Source organism: Heloderma suspectum, chromosome 5 (genome assembly GCF_057233095.1).
Source record: "Heloderma suspectum isolate Gila_16-S chromosome 5, 16-S_ref, whole genome shotgun sequence".
In the NCBI taxonomy this organism is placed as follows: Eukaryota; Metazoa; Chordata; class Lepidosauria; order Squamata; family Helodermatidae; genus Heloderma; species Heloderma suspectum.
In genome coordinates, this window is record NC_139462.1 from 64604640 (window position 1) to 64626444 (window position 21805).

Genomic DNA, 21805 nt, shown 5'->3' on the forward strand with positions numbered 1-21805 from the left:
GGAGCACAGCAGAAATTGATGGAAACCACCTCCCCCACTTCTGTTCATGGAAGCCTCTGATCAAAGACCATGAATTGATATTTGGATAACATTGCATATAAGTAAACTGTATTTCCTTATATGCAAATGTAAGCAATAAATGAATAAACTAAGATCTCTTCAATAGGATGTGAACCCAAATTCTTCCTCTTATTAAGTCCTTGAAAAGTAGTCAAGCCATAACTGAGAAACATCTACTGTGTTGCTCAGGAATAGAGCTATGTTTGATTCTGTCTTTGGATTAGAGCCTAGTTTGGGAACAGACCGAACTTGGTCGTCCTGTTCACAAGGGGAACTGCTATCAGAAGGAATGGTGAGGCGGGGGAGAGGGAGTCTCTGTTTGCCTTGCCACACAAAGAAATTGACTATGACTATGTGACCCTGTTTATCTTGGTGGCTTTTGATACCATCAACCATGGTGATACTCAACAGATTGAGGGCAAATAAATGGAAGTTGAACTGAACTTCAGTTTATATTAATATTAATCATGAGAGGGAAAATGACTGATCTAAGAGGTTCCCTTATTCAAGATTGTGTTACACTTCCCTTGAAGGATCAGGTGCATAGTCTAGGGTTACCTGTGGCACTGGTCCAGAATTTCCCAGCTTACTGCCATGGCAAGAACAACAAAAAAGAGTTTTGCCATCTTTGGCTGCTTTGCCAGTTACAGCTGTTCTTAGGCAATTATGACATGTCCACTGTAATCCATACATTGATAAGCTCCAGGCTAGACTCCTGCAATGTGTCCTATGTGGGCCTGCTTTTGAAGACTACTTGGAAATTTCAATTAGGTCAAAATGTGACTACCCAGTTGCATCTGCACTGGTTCCCAGTTCTTTTCCAAGTCCAATTCAGTGTGCTGATTTTAACCTTTAAAGCCCCAAACAGCCTGTGTTCAGGTCATAACATCGTAATGAATTTATTTAATACACATCAGCCACCTTGCAAGACTGGAGTCTTTAAGTGAAAGCCCTTCTATGTACCAGTTTTCCCACACACTCAGGAAAAGCCTTCTGCTTAGAACTCTCTGTAGCTCAGTGGTGGAGCACATGCTCTGCATGCAAAATGCCCCATATTCAATCTCTGATACCCTCCAGGTAGGAAAGAATAGGAGAAGACCCCTCTCTAAGAATAGGGGAAGACCCCTGGAGAGCCAGTGTAAACAATACCATGCTAGATGGAACAATGTAAACACAACTAGCCCACCCTTGCAATAGAGAATTTGTTCATCTGGCAATTTGGCCAGATGAACAAATGAACACACTTCAGAAATCCCTATGTTCATATCCTTAGCTACTCAGAAAACCTAATAAGATGACATTTTTATTTTAAATATCTGAATTATCCAAGACTCTGTACAGAAACTAACAAATCTGTGTTATTCTTCTGTTTTAAAATGCTAACTGGAAATTATTATGGGGTGACACTACTTCGTAGTGGGAGGGGATATTTCAGAAGGTGAAAGTGAATGAAAGGTAAGACAGAAATATAATCATGGGTTCACCATAAACTTCATGTGAGAGGGGAAAATGGTGTATGAAAACATATTTTTGTCCAGCCTAATTATGAGAATGGCTATTACATGTAATTATATTGCAGCCAGTGAGTTAAAACAGAAAAGTAATTACAGTTTGTGAAAACAAGGATTTATTTCCCCCTTCAGAGTCTTGCAACTTGCTCTAATCTGAGTCTGTACATTCCAGGCATATTAAACTGGGGCCTAGTGTAGCTTCAATGCAATCTCCAATTCATGCAAACTGTCCATCTACTACATTGTAATCCCAGCTGCCAATCTGAAATAAACCAGTTAGTCAGAGCAGACACAACCTACAGAAACAAATGTCACTCAGTAATGTTCAGAGGCACTGGGTTCATGGATAATTTCAAACAGTATCTCTGTCTGGAACATTGATGTGCTCAATGAGAACACCTAAATCTCTGGCTACTGGAAATAAGCAGATAAAGTGAAACAAGAAAAATGAGCCTGCAAATACTTCAAAGAGCCTAAGAGAAAAGAGAAAAAGAATTCAAAGAAACTTAACAGAAGAATGACTGGATGTAACGTATGCAAGAGTGCAAATACTTTGGGAATGGAACAGATTTTATTATGAGATTGGGACCCATCACAGCTATTTTCACACAGTATGAGACTATCATTCAGGCTGCACTGCCACATTTCACGGTTAACAATGTTGGATAGCAGGGGTAGGGAAACACCCAGCATACTGATGCCAGGACTTGAGGTAAGTTCTACTAGACATTCTGGAGGGTAAGGGGAGAATACTACAAATGGTTGCCAATTTTGGCAGCAGTTGTTTTTTTTACCCTAACATCTAGTTTCACCCAGACTGTTGGACTAAATGGACCTATGGCCTGAATGAGAAAGGTAATTCTTATGCAGATACTTATGTGCCAAAGTCAACTGATTTTTCCCAATAAACACAAGTTGGTCCAAAGAAATTATCACAGTGCTCTGTTCTTATCTACTTTAAAGTATTATTGCTTAAACAGAAACTTCTGAAGTTGCCAAATGAAAATGGATGGACCATCATACAAAAACAAAACACAGTTACTTGAAAACATTTCCTCACCAAATGAAGCACTATAGGTGGAGTATACTTGTTTTATTTTTAAAAGTGCTACACTTAATCCATCTGATGATGGATACAAGCAAAACACCCTCTCCTGAGAGTATCCTTATCCAAACAAAACTAATTCAGGGCCAAGACTGAAGGAGGTCCTCCTTTACAAAAAACAAACCACCTCTTTTCTCCTGAATACATTACCTTCTTGCAGTGGACCTGTTTTTCACTAAGATTCAGAGAAAGAGATCAGAGCGCAGCGCCTAGTACTGTTGACAAGCCAAACTCCAGGTGGCCATGAAAACAATATGTTTGGTTTTGATATGTTCTTTTTAAAAAAATAAATCTGGTACTGTTTTATGGTATTTTAAATGCAGGTTTTCAATTAAACCTAGACTAATCCTTAACATTTATTTAGCTTTTCACACACAGTTCCTGTGCTGCGCTGTGTCAAGCAAACCATCTGGGCAGCACACTTCTGGCCAATGGTTCTTCCAACATAAATTTGTTCTACAGCTCTTTCGAGTTGTGTCTAAATGCAGTCTTCACTCATTTTATTCACACTTCCAAAATAAACTCTTTTGCTGTAGCATCTTGTCATCACTTCATTCTATTTCTAAGACATGCAGCAAAGATTGTACCTCACCTGCAGGTAAACAAGACCTGCTGATAACTTGAAAGTATTTAGCAACTGTTAGCCTGTGCTATAAATACAAATTGTGTTTAGACTTCCTGAAAGATTCACTGGCTCAGCCGTCTTCCTCTGATTTAGGGCTGAAATATCTGGTTCCCACCATGAATAAAAAGGATGGGGAGGTCAAACATACTTTTGTTTTGATAGGATAGCAGATCTGCTTCTGCTGTCATGAAATTAAGGTCATGTAAACTAAACATTGCTAAGGCCGGTAAAGAAGGGAGGCTTCAAAACTATAAATATTTGAAAATTTCACCTTTTACTGAAAAGAAGAAATTTGTATAAGACCTACCCACAGACGCAATGAAAATGGAACAAAGTTGAGCCCATGGTTGTCCTACTTGATATAACACAGACTTTCAAACCTGAAGACTGTAATAATGATGTACAGTTATAAAATGCGCATTAAAAAGTCAGAAATCATATCCAAATGGATTATTCTTGCTGACTGCAATTAATGATTTGAGATATCTCAGTCAATATTATTCACCATCTTCATATTCTCTACAGAATTATAGAGGCTCAGGGCAGTTTACAGTATCTTAAAATATAGAATTTCACACATATACTGATGATTAAAAAAAACATTGCTAAAACACTGACTTTCTCATATTTGGCCCAAAGCTGGCCTGAATAAAATATAGCACCTTTGGAAAATGCTCAGACATTTGTCAGACCACCTGTCAGAACAAGAAGTGGGAGAGTGCCCACCAAAACTAAGTGTTTTCTCTAATCATACCTGATACACTGGGGCTGGGATTAGATTTTAGGTTGTTAGTACACAGATTCATGTGTGGAAAAGACCTGGTGCATTCTGCTGAGTCTGGGGGAGGCATTTTTGAACCCCATTTTGGGAACATGTGTGAGGATTTAGGACCAGGGAACACAAGTAAAGAAGAATGTCAGCTAGGAAAAATAAAAGAGGCATCAAAGACTAAATGAGAGAGAGATTTCTGTTTAGGAAATAAATGAATGTATCAATATAAATTCCATTTTAAAAGCAGTTTTAAATGTAAATGCAAGTTTACTTCTGATAATTAGAGAGTTTCGGCTATTGGGCAGTACAGAAATGAAATATAAATAAATAAATAAATACAGCTTCTCTCTCTCTCTCTTTTCACATATTTTGCAAGAAGTACTAGAAGGATGTTTAAGATATATGGCACAAAGAGATGGATCTCACCAACCTTGCACTAGTACCTCCAGCTATCTATATGTCTGAATGCAATGCAAGAGGCGTTCTGGACCTTTTGCTCTGTCAGTCAATTTGTTCCCCTTTCTCTTGGGATATAACCAGGGTATGAAGTTTGACTTCACCTAGCCAGAAAAGCTGCCTGCAGAAAACTAAAAATGCAGTCAGTGGATTCCAGTTCAACCCTCCCCCCATTCCCTTATCTCCCCCCTCCCCCAGTTTTCACTCTTAGTATCAAGGACAATGTGCCTTAGAATGTATTTTATGCAAGGCTTTTTATCATACTAAGGGAGAAAATAATTATTTGCACAAAATTTCAGTATATGTCCTGTTGTACCATATAGTTCTTCAAGCAGTGAAATTTGCTGAAGTGTGATCATTTCTACTGTTTTATCAATTTTGTCTTTGATCCTAACTACCTCTCTATTGGCAGCAGAATTCCCTCCACTGGAGTTTTGCTCATGGGACAATCCTATTAGTGGAAGGGGAGGAGCAATTTTCATAGATTTCCCTTCCCCACTACACCTTCCTGTCACCCAGCAATCTGCTCCTGTAGGCTGGGGGGCTCTCTGGAACAATGTAGGGATGGTGCAGGGGGCTGCAGAGGGGTAGTGCAAAATCAGTGAAAATAATCTCCCCCCCACACACACAAAGGATGCCTCTGCTGGGTTGGAGTCCCTTCGAATGACAGAAGGAACTCTTCCATTTGCGACAAAGAACTCAGGATGCAACCCAATATTGTACATGCACATTTTATTATTGCTTTCTGTTTGAACCTGAAAGCTAATGTATAAATATATAAATGAGCAATTTGCTTTAACCACTGCACACAGGGATGAGTTATATCATTTCTTTTTTTTTAAAAAAAAGCACAGCATGTGGATTCATGGACACTTACATCAGTATGTAAAGTTTTAAAATTGTGTTCCATGATAAGGTCTGAGGCCCTAATAACTGCAAAGTTTAAAGTTGTTCAGATAAGCCAGCAACCTCCTAAGGGAACTACTTTTGTGTACTAACAGATAATTTCAGAATTGTATCCATAATGGGATTTCTGACGGGTACCTTTGAAAAAAGGATAGAACTGTTCTTGGTAAGCTTATTTTCTGGGGGTATGGGGAAGGTGGTTAAATGAAGCTGCTCTAAATTTTGGAATGTTAGAATAGGTCCTTGAGGAGATGGATTAACAGACAGAGAGATGATGAGGCTGTCAGAGGTTGCATGACAAATTCATTTATCACATGGATCAGCAATTTATCACATGCATATCAGTATGATTACAGAGAGATATGCACATGACCTGATTTCATATTACTTTTACCTTCACTCATAACTAAAAGCAGAATAATTCACCATGGTTGATGGTGGTATAGAATTTGCCTTGCAGTCTTTAAGATACAGTATATCAGTTCAGATCACTCACAATTTTTAAATACACACACACACATTTTACACTGCAACAAGGACTATGAGGGAGGAAGGTGCAGTCAGGTTCTGCACTTTGTATGCTAGTGGTTAGGAAGTCAGCATTCTGTGGTTATAGCACAGTAGAAAACACAAACCACTACAGAAGCTGTTGCGTAAGGGCCATTGCCTACAAGATCTTTTTCAGGTCTGGGAATGAATGACTACATGCATCAACATACAAAAACACACATGCAGCAAGTCAAATATGAAGCATGCATGTTCATGTTTTTGGCTCCTTTCTGTCTGAAAATGTGCTCATCCGAGGTCCTGTTCTAGGCCTCCGTGCTGCTTGCATGTATTTTAAGAAAATCTAGGGCCAAACATAACACTTCAAAATGGCCTATAGTGTTTGCTGGCACAACATGTTTTCCAGGGAAATCCATCACACCAGAAGCTATATTGGCGTTGTCATAAAGGTTGTTTACACAAGTGCAACGTAATTTACGTTAGCAGTAGTGTCACAATACTTCCCTCTGTTATATGGCCCTAAAGCCTTATGTTATATAGTCATGTATCACAGTCATATTTAAAGAACTGGTTCATTTTTTATGTCTCCTCCTTTTTGCTCCTGAGTAGAAGAAAAGGCAAATGCCTCAACTGTAATAGATTACCTCAAATCTCTCCCCTCCACTGTGTACTTTTCTCTTTTATCCCTGAAATGGCTTTTGTGGAAGGCACATTTTTTAAAAAAAAAATCCATTGGCTTACACAAAGATGCACAACTGAACTGCAGCCATTGGCCTCTACATCCCAATATGTCCTACATCCCAATATGTGATTCAAGATCTGTAATACCAATAGAGTGAACTACTATTAACTGCATCTGTTCTCAGATCCCTATACCTGCTGCCAGTCCATGTAAATACACAATTGTGTAGATCGTTAAAGTAGTACAACCCTTCTTGTCACCCATGAGTAGAAGAAACTTGAAAATCTTAAAAAATAAGTACTGCAAAGTGGGGGAAAGGAATTCAAAGAATTATGAAGCAAATAATGTTATGAAGACTAAAGCAAATAATGTTTGGTACTAATTGCTAGAGACTATTTCTAAGAGAACATTTGTGACCTAACACTGAAGAAGCTCAGAGCCTTCTTCCGCTCATGATCTCCTCCATCACTACCATCCTGACCTTTCTACTGCTTCCTTCCACCCTGATCTGATCTGCAGAAAACTGAGGACAGTAAATGCTATTATGAGTGAAAGCCAAGAAAAGTAACACAAATTTCAGAAGGACTACAGAAGGCTGAAGACTCAAGCTCTCATAGCATTTCAGAATAGATTTCTATTCTCTATTTTTTTATTTTGATAATAAACACTTATTTTAGGCCAAAGCATAACTGAGCTTGCTGCTCAGGTTTATTGGTAATACAGCTGTTTTTGAACGATTAAAAACTACATAAAAGTTTAATGTGCTGCAGGCTGTTATGCTGATTACATCATGGGTATAGTAAAGTAGGTAATAAAATCCTTTTATTCAGAAATCATAGTGATGCTAGTTTGCCACATGTGCTAACTATTTGGGAAATTATGATAGTGAGAAATAATTTGGGGGTTCCTTTGCATTCAAGACTTCTTGGCAAAACAGAGAAGAAGCCAGCATTCTATATGCCCCTTTCCCTTTTTGTAATAAAGAACCATTTAGACACACCTTTATTCATATATTTGTTTTCTAGGGGCCTAACTAGACATTACAGGGGATGCATGGCTGCCACCAACCCACATCTTCTCCATGTAACTGACCAACAACTAAAAGAAACTCATGATGAGATGTCAACGTGTTTAGCATTTCCCTTCTCATCCTAATTAATTAACTGCTGCTTGCAGGGGGTTGGGAAAGACTTGATGTGATGGCATCATGTTGCATGCTTCTCATGATGTGTAATGATAATAGGAACCAAAGTGTTTCATGACTGGGTGCATGGAGGGAAGTGCTCCATGGAAACACAATCAGAACACTGAAAGATAGGGCAGAAGCCATTTTTAAATCAGTTGTAGTGAAAGTTGCAACCCTTATAGTAAAATGGCATTTTCCCTTTGACAAGCTCTTGTTCATATCCCCAAGTTTCTTTTTACATTTCATAAAATTGAAGAAACAGTTGTGGGAAGGGTGTTTCTAGGACCACCATCTAAAAAGGAAGCTCTGAGAAAATCTTGGTAAGCGTACTATGGTGCCTATCTCAGTTGTTTAAATCTTGAACTAGCAGTTATCCTAGTACTACATTCACAGTTTTCCCTGCATGCTTAACAGATACACTTGTTAAGAGGTTCTGTGCTCTTATGGGGCCAATAGCCTTTCAGGCATACAGAGAGAGAGAGAGAGAGAGCGAGCGAGCGCACATGTATACTTGTACATATAGTTGCCATAAGAATTATGTTTCAGTAATGCAATGTTATGGTGGATCTCTCCTTGCCTGCTAGCTTTAGATCAGAAGGAAGAAAGAGCAGCTGCATTAGCACTGCATTCTAGACTGCGGAAGAAATTATACTGGTCTGATTTTTTTATATGAATGTACCTAATTTGCACCTCCCAAACCTATACATGAACTGAAACACACTTGTGCACTGAAATCCACACTTTTCAGAATTTTTGCAATGCAGTTTGCAACTCAAATCACATGCACAAAAATGCCTATTACACACAAAAATCCTTATCTTAGGGGTAAAGCGGCACATTATATTATGGAAAAATCACTTGTAAAAAGTGCACATGCTAGGAAAGATGTGTACATGTATTTGGAGATATGCAGACAAAAACGTGTACAAATTTTTGTGATTTTTTTTTTACTAATTCACAAATTGATGCAGAAATGGGCTGAAACAAATGTATGGTCGGGAAGATATTCATATAATATTCATATAAGGACAGATTCCTTTGTGGGATTTTACTCTCCCACAAACTGACAAACTTACCTCTCTCAGTACAGGATCCGTTATTGAATTGAGATTGACGGCTCCTTCATAGGTCAAATAGTAGAATATATTTAGAGATCTGACAGCCTCAGGCCCTTGCTGTTTGTAGCCAAAAATCAGATCAATCCACTGGTGAAGCTGGCAGGAAACAAACTCACTCTCCAAGGCCTGCAAGACAACACAATTTTTACGTGGGTTTACATGAGTCCTGAAATTTATTTCTTCCTAATATTTTCCTGAATCTTTACAAAATACTGTGAATATATTAAAAGCAATTAGTAATTTCTAAATGCAAATCATAAACTGGACAAATCATAATTTGGACAAACTTTAATTTACTAAAGTATTACACAGAGTAAGTCTGTCAAAGGTATTCTTTTGTGTTAACGTCAATGAATATCCTGTAGCCTTATAAGTCAAAGAGGTATACCCTGATCTCAGTCAGGTATATTTAACTCATTTTCGATCGTAAGTGTTACATATCAGTCATTAATGTTTTAGGACTACCTTTTGTCCTTTAGTCTATCCCTTTATCCATTAAACATTCTCATTCAAGAACCAGCCTCCCACCTTTGTCCTCAACTTTTCTTGAGAAGAAATAATGCTTTATTATTAATGATTTATTACATAGCTGCTCAGTTTATACAGACCTCAAATAAGAAATCGCATTTTTAACAGTTGACACCATTCTTAAATACTACACATTTATCCTTCAGAATGGTTTCGTTGTTTTTAGGAGTCATAGAGAGAAGCCTAGTTCTGTCAGAATACATTTAACAGATTATTATGTGAAGAGGTTTGGTACTGAAAAAAATGTGTGTTGTTTCACGTTACCTAGTATAAGGCAGGGAGAAGTTTCAATAAATCTGTAAATCACTAGAGGGAGGTTCAGAGGATATTTAGTTTGCTATTTACAAACCATTTCTGCTGCCATAAATGTAATTAAGCAAATATACTTCCACTGAGTAGCATGCACAGGACATATGACCTGTCTCTTCCTCAAATGTTTTACCAACTGCAGTTACTTTCACATGTTCTATAAGAAGAAGAAAAAAGGAATAGCTAGGGAAAGGTGTTGCAATTGGGGTAAATAAAGGTGACACATACCTGCTCTCTGCCCTGAACCTTATTCTCCCAAGTTTTGAAGGTGAGGGGCAAATGTTTCCTGCACTGAATATTTTCCAAAGGAGCCATGTTACTCTTGAAATGTATTGCCACATTCAATGGGCCAGCCCTGCTTTTGATACCCAGATGCTTCAAAACCTGCACCCTATAGCAAGATTTCCAGCCTCCCTCAGCACTGACATTTAAGAATTCCTGTTTAGTGGAGTGTGACCATCACATTGTGACTATCCCTATCAACTGCTCTGGAGAATGAGGAAGAAGGGTGGTGATCGTTTAGGACCTTCATACAAAAGCTCCTAAATGTTTTAGCTAGGGATGCAGTGAACTTGTCACAGCAAAATCATTTTCTCTGGAATCTATATAGCAACATTAATGTGTGCTCTACATAAAACACACAAGTGTTTTTTTATCATTTATTCATTTGAAAATTGTCCACTATACAGAAGAACAAATTGTTTTAAAGATGCTTTGATGACATTACATTTAACGAACATAAACATGGGATCCCAAAACACCACCAGAATCAGTTTATCTAATGCTTATATATTAAGAATCCACATCTATTTCTCTATTAATCATTTAATAGTCTGAATTAGCCTGAATTCAGCCTAATATAAAGCCTAATTTCTCATACTTCTCCTGGATCTCATTTTACAGAATTCAGGAGACCTCAGCCTGAGAGCAAATTGGCCAAGGCAACCGAATGAATTATGGAAAATCCAAGATTTAAATTCAAATCTCATGCATGAATGCAACATACTTGCTTCTGTGCCACACTGGCTTCTAGATACATGGCAAGACAATCTACTGTTTCTATTTGCCAAAATGTGTTTGTTCCCATATGCCTGGCTATATTAAAGCATGAATCAACATTTGTACAGCTGTTACCACAATCCAGAGAACCAGCTACACACACACACGCACGCACACACACACACACACAGAGTCAAGCATGTACAGAACACATGGCCTGAACACACAAAATACCGTATGTGTAGAGGAAACAATCTGCACTGTCCTAGAGACCTGGTAACATGGATCACCCCATCTAGTTATCTCTTACAGGCTCAGAGGTCCTGGTCAATACCCAAGACAATACCTCATGGCCAGCCCTGCCATTAAACAGTGAAGCAGCCACCTCAGGCAGCCAATGCTGGGGAGTAATGGCAAGGTGCTGAGTGGAGGACAGAGCTGTGTGTGCTGCATGGCCTGCCCTGAGTCCTCCCCAAGTTACCCTACTGCCTTTAGGTGTGGAGGAAGACACTCTCCCAGTGCCAATGTTGAAGAAAGATTCAACTGGCTGTCTATTTGGCTTTGGTATATGGAACTGGGGCGGGGGGGGGGCGCTTGTCCTTTGCCCCTGGGAGCAAACTTCCTTGGGCTGGCTCTGACGCCACACAAAGAGGAAAACTACACACACGCATTTCTTTGTGTGTGTGGTGATTCCACATGTGCAATATGTGAATCACAGAATCATAGAACAGTAGGGTTGGAAGGGGCCTACAAGACCATCGAGTCCAACCCCCCTACAAATAGTAAAGGTTCATATATATGTATGGTGGCCGGTATGTATCTGAAATGATTGACAGGTGAGTGTGAGGCGGGGTTTGGCAGAGTGTGGGCAAGAATGACAGTCCGGCAAGTGGAAGAAAGGGGGGAGTGGCTGAGTGAGAATGGAATGCAGTGTGAGTGGATGAGAGCTTGTGCAGAAAAGGTGGAGTGATTGCTTCTGTGAGTGAGATAAGTCTGGGAGTAAAATAGATTAAGAACAGCTAAATAAATCTGGGATTAGATTGGGAGATAAAAGTGAGAACATCTAGTAAGATAGTCTGTGGATTAGAGAGAGTGTGTCAGATTATGAAAGGTTTTGAATACAGAACTAAAAGTAAGAGTTATACTGTGCAATTTATAGAGTTGCTATATCATTCCTGATACCCTTTCCTCATCCCAACCCAGTTCCTATTTCCAGTCCTGTTGTACCAGATAAACCTTCTTTGTTTTCAATTTTAAAAGACAGTTTCCTTTTTAGCTATTAGGAAGGCTTTCGTGGAATAACCCCATGTGCTGGCTGCTTAGTCTGTGCTACCAAAAAGGAAGAAAGCAGCTCCAAAAGGGTTACTGGTGGCAGCAATTGAGAGAGTAGTGAGGCATCACAATACACAAACAGAGGGTTTGGGGTGAGAGCCTAAAGGTGACAGTGTGAGGGGAGACACTGACCAAAGCACCTGACCTGGTGATTAGAAAAGGCAGACCCTGTGACCAGGAGTTCTGTAGTCATTCAGGGTGTGTGTGGAAAAGAAGGATTTTGGAGAGAACCTCACCAGTGCAAGAGCATAGGTACTGGTTAGAAGACGGGAGGGAGAGAGACCCCCCCCTGCCTCAGGTAAAAGGAAACCCACATGTGGTGACTAAAAATGGGATTGTGAGGTAGTATAAAAAGGGGGGGGGCTCAGGACCCTACAGTGTGCATGGAGCTGCCCATGTGTTGAAATGAACTGGGAAAGTTTGATATGAAAGGTCTCTTGGAATACATGCACAGAATCATTCATTCAGCAAGTACAGCTAATCAGAATCTTATTTTACAGTAAGATACTTTACAGAAATATAAGAATGATCCAATAATGTGACAGAGAAAACATTTGTCAGTATTTTTAGTAAGAACATCATATTCTGAATTTGGGGTGGGGTGGGGTGGGGTGGGGTGGGGTGGGGGGAGGGAGGGAGTTACCTCAGCAATTTGATGCAAAATCTTCTGTGCAAAACTGTATCCTCTTTGGGATTAAGAAGTGCAGATGAAACAATGCAAAGAAACAAGACATGGTTTATAATGTATAGAAATTGAGCATGGTTTCCTTTTCAAGGAATGCCTAATTTAAACTGCTCAAACCCTGAGAAACCACTCCACGGTGTGCATTCAGAAATGATTGGTTAGTTTCATTAACTGATGCCTGAAGAAACATTTAAATTGACACATAAAAACAGCAATTGTCTTAATTTGTGTGGTGCACTCCACACAAAAGCCCTAAATATGTTCAAATTAGAGCAAGCTGCTTGATTGTCACTGCAATCTCGTGTCATGTTAATGCATGACAAACATTAAACCATACACTTAAATGGCAATTTATATCATTTAAATGTTTACTGCCTGAGCAACTCATCACTCATTTAAATGTGATTTTCTGACAGCTAATTTCAGTTAATTTTCCTCTATTCACTTAATTAGAACTTTCAATCAAGAAAAGGCCTATCCATATCTTCATGTTCATATCATTTTTTTCATTTAGAAGCTCAGTTAGCGAATTGCTACAAACATCCTTTATAATGGACGACTAGACAGTATGTCAAGTCAGACTTCTCTTCTACCCAGACATCAAAAAAATGATCATATGGGGAAATTTTCCAATACATCTACCTACCAGGAAAGCTACCCTTATTTATGTAAGCAATACTCTGGCTGGTACTTTAAATAAAAATAATAAGTTCATAAACACACACACAATTAAAACTATAAAAAACAGCCAATCCAATTAAATATTAATGACTTCAAAATTGTTTAATAACTTAAAAACTGTGAGAATTCTCACGAGTGTCCCCATAGCACTCCACTTTGAGGCTATAAAATTCCATAAGGCAATCATGTGAATTAATTTTGTTATTGCTTTTTTCCAGAAACATTAAGTACTAGATATTTAATTCTCTTGTACCTATTTCATCCAAAAGAAATAGAGGATGTGTGAAAAATGGGAATATATTTTATGTTAAAATGCAAAACATACATGGCTTGAAATCCTAACAAGAACACGAATATACATTTAATTCTCATATTAAACTTCATAAAGCCAATGAGCCTGGTTAACTATTCTAATATTGTTCAGCAGTCATCTCAAATTACACATCAAGGAAACCTCCCAGTAGCACTCAACATTAATACAGACGGGTGTTAATTACCATTACCATTATTATTATTACTATTATTATTATTTTTGCTTTCATCTTATAAAGTTAGTATAAAAAGTTATTTTAGGCAAAATATACTAACAGTGCAATCCTACACATATTTAGTCAGAAATAAGTGCTTTTGAATTCAATGGATCTTACTCCCAGCACCAAGCCCTGTAAGTATGCACAGGATTGCAGCCTAAGTCTATAAAACAAAAAAAGAAATAATAATAATGGAGTAGGCCATGAAAGTTATTTATTTTATTTTCATTACATCAAGGTATTTCTAACTTCTTTGACATTGTGTATAAATATTATTTGTGTTGTGTGTGAATATGATAGCTAAACATAAAGTGACTAAACAGAACAGCAAAGTTCAGAACTCTTTTTAAAAAGTTTGAAAAATGTTCTCAGATTCTTGTTGACCATTATAAATAGGTTAACAAACTGGTTACAGTGGAAACAGATTATAGAAATGTAAGACAAAGGGCTGATGATATATCCAGCTAGATAATTGACTTTGCTTCATGAAACGGAAACTATTTGAATATTAACTATTAAGCCTATAATGCTTTTGTGTGTAAATTCCCTCCATAAATAATCAGGCTAGTTTAGTTTATTCTTCACCCTAAGAAAACTGACATTTTCTAAAAAAACAAAAAACGGAAAAGTAAGGAATCCTAAACCTTTTAGGATTACTCAAAGCTTCCGAGACAGACAGTGTTCATTAAAGCTACAGTTAAATACGGTGTGCAACTAGGGGATACTAAGCTCCTTCCCCCTTGCTGCTCTTAAACCCTAACCAATCAATTGTTAGTGCTCCCACAGTAGACAGGACACATCATTTACACCCTATATGTGCTCTGAGAAAATTTTGTAAAAAAGAAAATCCACTAAAACATCCAACACAGTACAATAATATTCAGCTACATTGAGTTATTGTAAAATAAATCAGAGACTAATGCCCAATTGTTAAGGATCAAATAAAACCACGAGAGGACTGCCATGGAAAGCCACACACAAATTGTCAATTCAGTCCTGTGGGACTCATATTAGCTTTGACAAACTGTCTTGGGGCTGATATCTGTTTTTTTAATGAGATCTATTAGACGAAGACTAAAACACTTGAGATATGCTAAAAAGTACAATATACAGATGTCAAACACAAACACCTATTAGCAACTTTCATTTAACCATTCACAAAGCCAAAATGCTCCAAAATCATCTTCATACTGAGGTTAACAAGCTGCAAAGGAAAACTCCAAATTGCTCATAAATATTTTAAGAGCAATGCAATTCAATCAGGCACTATTAAAGTTCCCTCCTCAAATACAACAACATTGGAACTGTATTTTAATAGCCTCAATCTTCTGTTTTGAAAGCAATGAACTAGAAAATGTCAGTGTTATGTGAACAGACTTTTCAGACTCATAGTGTTGTAAAATGTGGTTTCAAAAAATATGATTAAAATGTTAACTTTGAGAATTGCTTGAAATTAAGCTTTTGTAGAATACTTTAATACCGTCAACATACATGTACAATATGTCTGAGGTTTTTTTATTTCTCTTTGTGCAGGCTTAAGCCTTCTCACATTTTAAGACAATTTAGATAATAGTTTCACAAGACAAACAGTCAAAAGAACTATTTTGGAGTTAATAAAATATATGGACTAGACCCAAACGTATTTTTGAAATGAGAATAGCAATTTTCATTTTATGTGAATTGATAGTTTAGTATTTAGTATTTAGTATTGATAGTAGGATTTTTCAACAAAATAGGCTGTATTCCCAATTACCTTATTCCCTTAAATGAATTAAACAAGCAGAAATGAAGCACAAATGCTGAAAACAGGCCTTTGCTATATTGTACACATCCTAGAGGAATCAATGATTGTCAGTGGTGTCAAATCCTAGCATATAAGTGTATGTGGCTCTATCTATAAATTACAGTAGTTCAGTGGGATTTATGTTCTTGCAATTTTCTAAGCCCAAAATTGTAAGATAAAGGTTTCAGAGCTGTTAGGTATCAGTACTGCCAATGTATCAAAATGTGATTTCTTAAAAACAGATTATAACAACATGAGCTAAATAATCTGCAAATGAAAATTTTAAAATAAAAAACTAAATAGGAAAAAAAAACTACTCACAACACTTAAATTTATGTACTTCTATTTTACACACATGCACACACACATTTTTTTTTTTAAGGGCTATAAGTTTAAGAATCACATGAGACTATGGGCAACACACAACATTTAAAAATAAAGCAGTCTGTTATGTTTGCATGTGCTGGATTTCAAACACTAGCAGTAATGTTTCCTTAACACTGATGTATGACCTTTCTAATTTACAACGATGAAGGCTGTTTTTTTCAGCCTAATTAGAACCGTTTCAAATTTTCCTGTTAAATATATGATAAAAAGTCCTTTCAACTTAAAAAAAAATTCTGGAGTTTCTTTCCGTGTCAGCTTTGTTCCAATCAAAACATGCTTTGAATTAAATGATTTTGATTGAATATGTGGATCACATTCCCTTCTAAGATTTAAAGTCCAAAAAGGAAAAGTTTAGTCTGTTCAAACAAAGCAAGAGCAGCCACTTTGCAGAAAGCGATTCACGTTTACGAAGACTGACAAATTGTTTGTGTGCACCATTAGGTCTAGTCTCTTCAATAGTTACCAGATTTCCTCTCTTCCTAATAAGAAATTAACTCTTAAAATACTGGCTTTGTTTTGGAGATCTAGCGGTAAATTCACTAGAGAGAACTATATGAAGAAAAAGACAACACAGAAAAATTAACAAGAACAACAGTTTCCAGGTTGTTGATATTGAAAGAATTAATGTGTCATATAATATCAGTGGTAATGTTTATTTTACCTAGTTTTGTTTTTAATGTATTATCAACATAAACCATTGCTTGCAACAGCAATCTAGATGAAAGTATGCTTCTGAGATTGTAGACGTTTTATCACATGATTTCAATGCTCTTTTAACAGACTATAGTTTTGAGACCATTTTGGAAATGCAATATTTTTATGACTTTCAAGTAATCCATATAGTTTGCTACACTTCTAAAAACCCAAGGGATAAAAACCAGCACAAGAGGGAAGCATAAGATCTTGAACATTATGGAATACATTTGAAAGAATGAAAAACACAGGAATATATAATGCTAATGAAAGTGTTTTAATCAGACTGTTCTCCATGCAGAAATATTCTGCTGATATTTGCTAAGCAGTCAACTCACCCTTGAGCAGCTGTAGAAGTAAAGGTATCAAGACTACACATGTTTCTGCTTCTATTTTACTTTTAGCAGAAAGAACTAAGGAAAGCCAATCAGTTCATGGAGGAAGGACTGCACGCTTGCTTGTTAACAGGATCAAAGCCACCACACAATTTGCACCTTGATTCCCCCGTGCAAATGAAACACACAGTCCATGCAAGACGTTTGCTTGTAAGTACGATCTCTACCAGCCCTGGGGACTGTGATAGCCTTGACTATTGTCCAGATCTCTCTGGTTTTCAAAGGAAATAAGTTGAAACAGCCAAACATTTATGGACATGGTTTGAAAGGAGAGATGCTCAAAAATTTTGTTTGGTCTCCATTTGGAAGAGAAATGATCTGATTTGCACCTCCTAAATTAAAGAGGTTATTGAAACACAGTTGTCCTTTCAATTCCTCATTTCCCCGAATTTTTCTGAAGTAGTTTCAGTGAAAAACGCATCAAATGTTATTTAAAAATACATATAAAATATGTGCCTTACCATAACATGTGTATAAAATGCATAATTTACCATAAAATCCACATAAATGCATAAAAAATAAAATAAATGCAGATTAATGCAGAAATGGATGGAATAAACTTATGAAGACATGTGAAAATGATGGGGACCAAAAACAGTCTGTTCTGTCCATCCCTAGTTGGAAGTAGTTCTTTCTCCTAGAAGATTACATTACTAGTAAGATTACACTACTACTGAGAGCAGGGACCAAAATAAACACTGTCCTCTAAATGGTGGGGAGCAAAAAGCAAGATGAACGTCTGGCATATTCCAAGAAACATCTGACTGTAAACTTCTTATTAGGCTAGAACTCCTCCTTCAATTCTACAACTATTCATATTATAGCAATTCTTTTTGCCTTGCTCTCCCAAATCCTGTCCTCTGCCAATGGTTGTTAATTTATACAATGAGAAGTGTCAGGGTTTAAAGCTAAGAAGTCATATCCCATAACCTGTAAACCCTCCTTCATAAACCTAGATGAGTATCAACAAACTGTATTTGTGGGGTAGAAAGCACACATTCCAAGGCTCACTCTCTCTCCTTTATCATTACTTCCTATCTTCCAAGGTCGAGCCTTTGTACTGAAAACAGCGACTCCACAATTCTCCATTTAACACTCTCCCAGTGGCAGGGGAACCACCTCAGTGACCCAGCAGGAATAGGATTCAATATTTCTCCCCCAAACAAGCATCATCTTTGGCAAGGCCTTTCTTTTATGAACAATTTCTGTGGGTTCTATACATTTTATCCTACATTTTAATGGTTGGGGATTTGATATTGCTTTAACTGTATTTTATTACTATAAGGTAGGTCAGTATTATCATCTTCATATTGCCAAAAGGACCTGAGGCTGTGAAACAGTGGTTTGCCTAAGGCCACTCTGTGAACTCGTGGTTGATCTGAGGTTTGAAACAGGGATTTCCTTGGTCATAAGCTCATGCTCATGGCCATTATCCCTCACCAGCTCTCTAGTTAAATCTGCTGGATAGAACTCGTGTGATCTGTCTGTGCACCAGGCACAAAATAGCACTCATTAACTGTTAAATAGTAATAGTGTTGCCATCATAACATTTGTAAAAATCTAACATTTAAAGCTAAGCTAGTATAGTGATCTCTTGAGAATGCGCTGGAATGTGGAGGAAGAGTAAGTTACATTTCTCTATATATACCTATTACGTACTGTGTTCTGGGGAAGCACTGAGCAGATCTGTAAATAATCGTATATTGTAAGGCAATACAATACAACTCCCAATAAATAAATAGTCCAGGAATATAATAAAAGTACAGTGTATGTGTGTGTATGCTATGAATGTCAAAAGAATATGGCACATATATACTATTTGTTTTATATTCTGAATGCCATGTACCTTTGGAAAGTCATAGCTCTGATCTTAAGCAGCTGTATGCACGAAGGTCAAAGTCATTAAGAAAATTCCCAAATTTGTCCTCAGCATCCACAGTGGCTGCATCATTATCTTCCCCATATTTAACAGATGACTACACTACTGTCATCATTTCAAACAGAGCACCCTTGAAACAATACCATTGTCAGTGAGACACTGGACCTGCATCCTAGGTTCTTGTAGGTTTACTCTGAATTCTTAGTAATAACTAAATACTCTCCTGGTTCTCATTACTCTTTCCAAATCTTTTACTTGGGCAGATCCGAAAATAAGGATTATTAGGCCATTAACAAAGACACTAGATACTAAACTAGACATGATAAAAGTGTGACTTTTTAAACCTGGGTTAGGCAACCTGGTGCCCTTGGACTGCAACTTCCATAACTCTGGACCATGGCTACTGCCATTGACCATGCTGGCTGGGGCTTATGGGAGTTGTAGTCCAAAACATCTGGGGAGAAGCAAGTTGCTTACCTCTGCTTTAAACTCTTCCAAATAGCAGCTGCAGGAGAAGAGGTTCTGATCTAGATTGGAAGCGTGGCACAAGGTAAAAGCATGATAACCTTTCCCCTGCTGACTTGGATTCCTGCACTGAGCAGGGGGTTGGACTCGATGGCCTTGTAGGCCCCTTCCAACCCTACTATTCTATGATTCTATGATATTCCTGATCAATCTTCTACCTAACATGATTGGCAAAGGCTCTAGACCCAAGGTGAGCAACTTGTGGCCCTCCAGATGTTTTGACCTACAACTCCCACCAGACTTCACCATTGGCTATGTTGCCTATGGCTGATACAAGTTGCCCATCCCTGCTCTACACTATCACAGGTGACTATACAACTATATGGTGGTTAGGGCCACAAGGTACCAGACAGTGCAGAGTGTAGCCGTCTCCAACGTCTGAGTTAGAAACGCTGAAGAGGACAGAAAATATTAAATGTCTTAATATTAGCCTTTGTAAGCCACTCTGGGATCCTTTTTTCAGCTGAACATTGGGGTAAAAATGCTCTAAGTAATAAATAAATAAATAGCCCCATTGATTTGATCTCCACTTTGGAGATGAGCTTTGAATAATAATAATAATAATTCCCCATGTGCATGTGAAATGGATAGTCCATCTATTAGCCTTCACTTCAGTTACAAAACATTTAGTGGTCTGAACAAAAACCAAAATGGAGACCTTCAAGTCACATCTAAACCAAAACCTAAAACACACATACTTTCCTTTTAAAACCAAAAACAACCCTTCCTGCTTAGAATAAAGTACTCCAACAAGTACGGAAGATGGCTAAACTAGCTTTGTAAGTTGATGTTTTTCAGCAAGTAGAAAAGTCGGTCATAATCACAATTCTCTACTTGTGAAAAAGGTAAAATTAACAAAATGCTAACATCAGCATAGAATTAGTATTTCTGTCTAAACAAACAAAAAGACATCTAAATAACATTTTGGCATGCTTCTGTGTCCCGATGTGAGTAAAAAGCAGACAGCAAGGCAAGAGTTAATTGGAACTAAAGAGGAAGGGAGGAGTGTTGTCTGGGGAGGAAGGGTAACTGAGAGTTAATCAGGGATCACATCCAGAGCCAGGCATGGATAAGCCTCACTAATGAGGCTCAAGTACCCTGCAGTGGCTTTCAAACCTAACTGGCTTCAAACGATGCCACCCCATGACAGAACGCAGCTAGCCATACGAAGAGAGTGATTAGAATAAATGACTACAGTAATTAACTTTGATTTGAAGCCACCTGACTGGAAAGAGAAGCTAGGAGCCGTTTAACTGAACTCTTCCTTGTAAAAAGGGGAAACTTTCCTTTACTCTTGTGTTTGTATGTGTTAGGAGGGCTTTTTCTTTCAAATAGGTATTGGGTGGCACTAATGAAAAGCAGCTTTCATTCAAGAGCCTCCCCATTCATTCTGAAAGGAGGAAAGAAGAAAAGCTTCAAAGGGGAACTAATTTACTTCACCCCAATCACCTCTGGCGAGTTTAGAGTTTGCATTGCCACTACTATCATACACATATATTCTCTTCCCGCCCCCCTCATTCCTCTAAGAAAAAAATCAGATTCACCAGATTCTTGAAACTTTAGTAATCACACATACAATCACTTTAATTCTTTTGCAAGCAAGGTAAGACTGTCATCTTAGATACAGACTTTCAGGTCAGTTTCATTAATGCACAGACTGCTTTCTGAGCCAATGTTCATTCCATTTAGTGATACCAACAGTGAAAAAGTGAAGAGAGATATAATGCTTGAACATAGGTTCACTATTGCCCAGCACCCTGAAGCTGTGTGTGGAGTGACTTAATCCACTCCATTACTACCTGCTGTTTTGCAAGTAATTAGCACTCATTGTACCAATGTTGTCCTATACCTTTTGACTAAACACTTACCACAAAGTTTTGCCAAGTAGCATCTATGGTGTAGTAGTCAGAGCAATTCACCAAACATTTATGCAAAGACTCTGATTTATTTGACAGCTTTACACCTTCAAGGCACAGTATAATTAAATGTTTTGACAGCTAAACAAAAATTGTATAAATTTCAAAGCTGTTTAAATGGCTAGTGTATCTAAAATCAAAATAGTAAAGCGGATTAGCCCAGCTTCTAAAAATGTCCCTTTAGGAAGGTTAAAAATAGATTACAACTATTTTTATCATCCATGTATAAAAAATA

At 37.7% G+C, this 21805-nt stretch overlaps 1 protein-coding gene across 5 annotated transcripts in view; it reads right to left on the minus strand.

The window, feature by feature from the left end:
- Positions 1-21805, minus strand: part of LRBA (LPS responsive beige-like anchor protein) — a 518402-nt gene that overhangs the window by 57867 nt on the left and 438730 nt on the right. For all 5 annotated transcript variants that reach the window (XM_084856247.1, XM_084856246.1, XM_084856243.1 and 2 more), the window contains exon 48: positions 8887-9054. In XM_084856247.1, coding sequence (XP_084712373.1) covers positions 8887-9054 — 168 coding nt within the window. The remainder of the gene's footprint in view (positions 1-8886; positions 9055-21805) is intronic.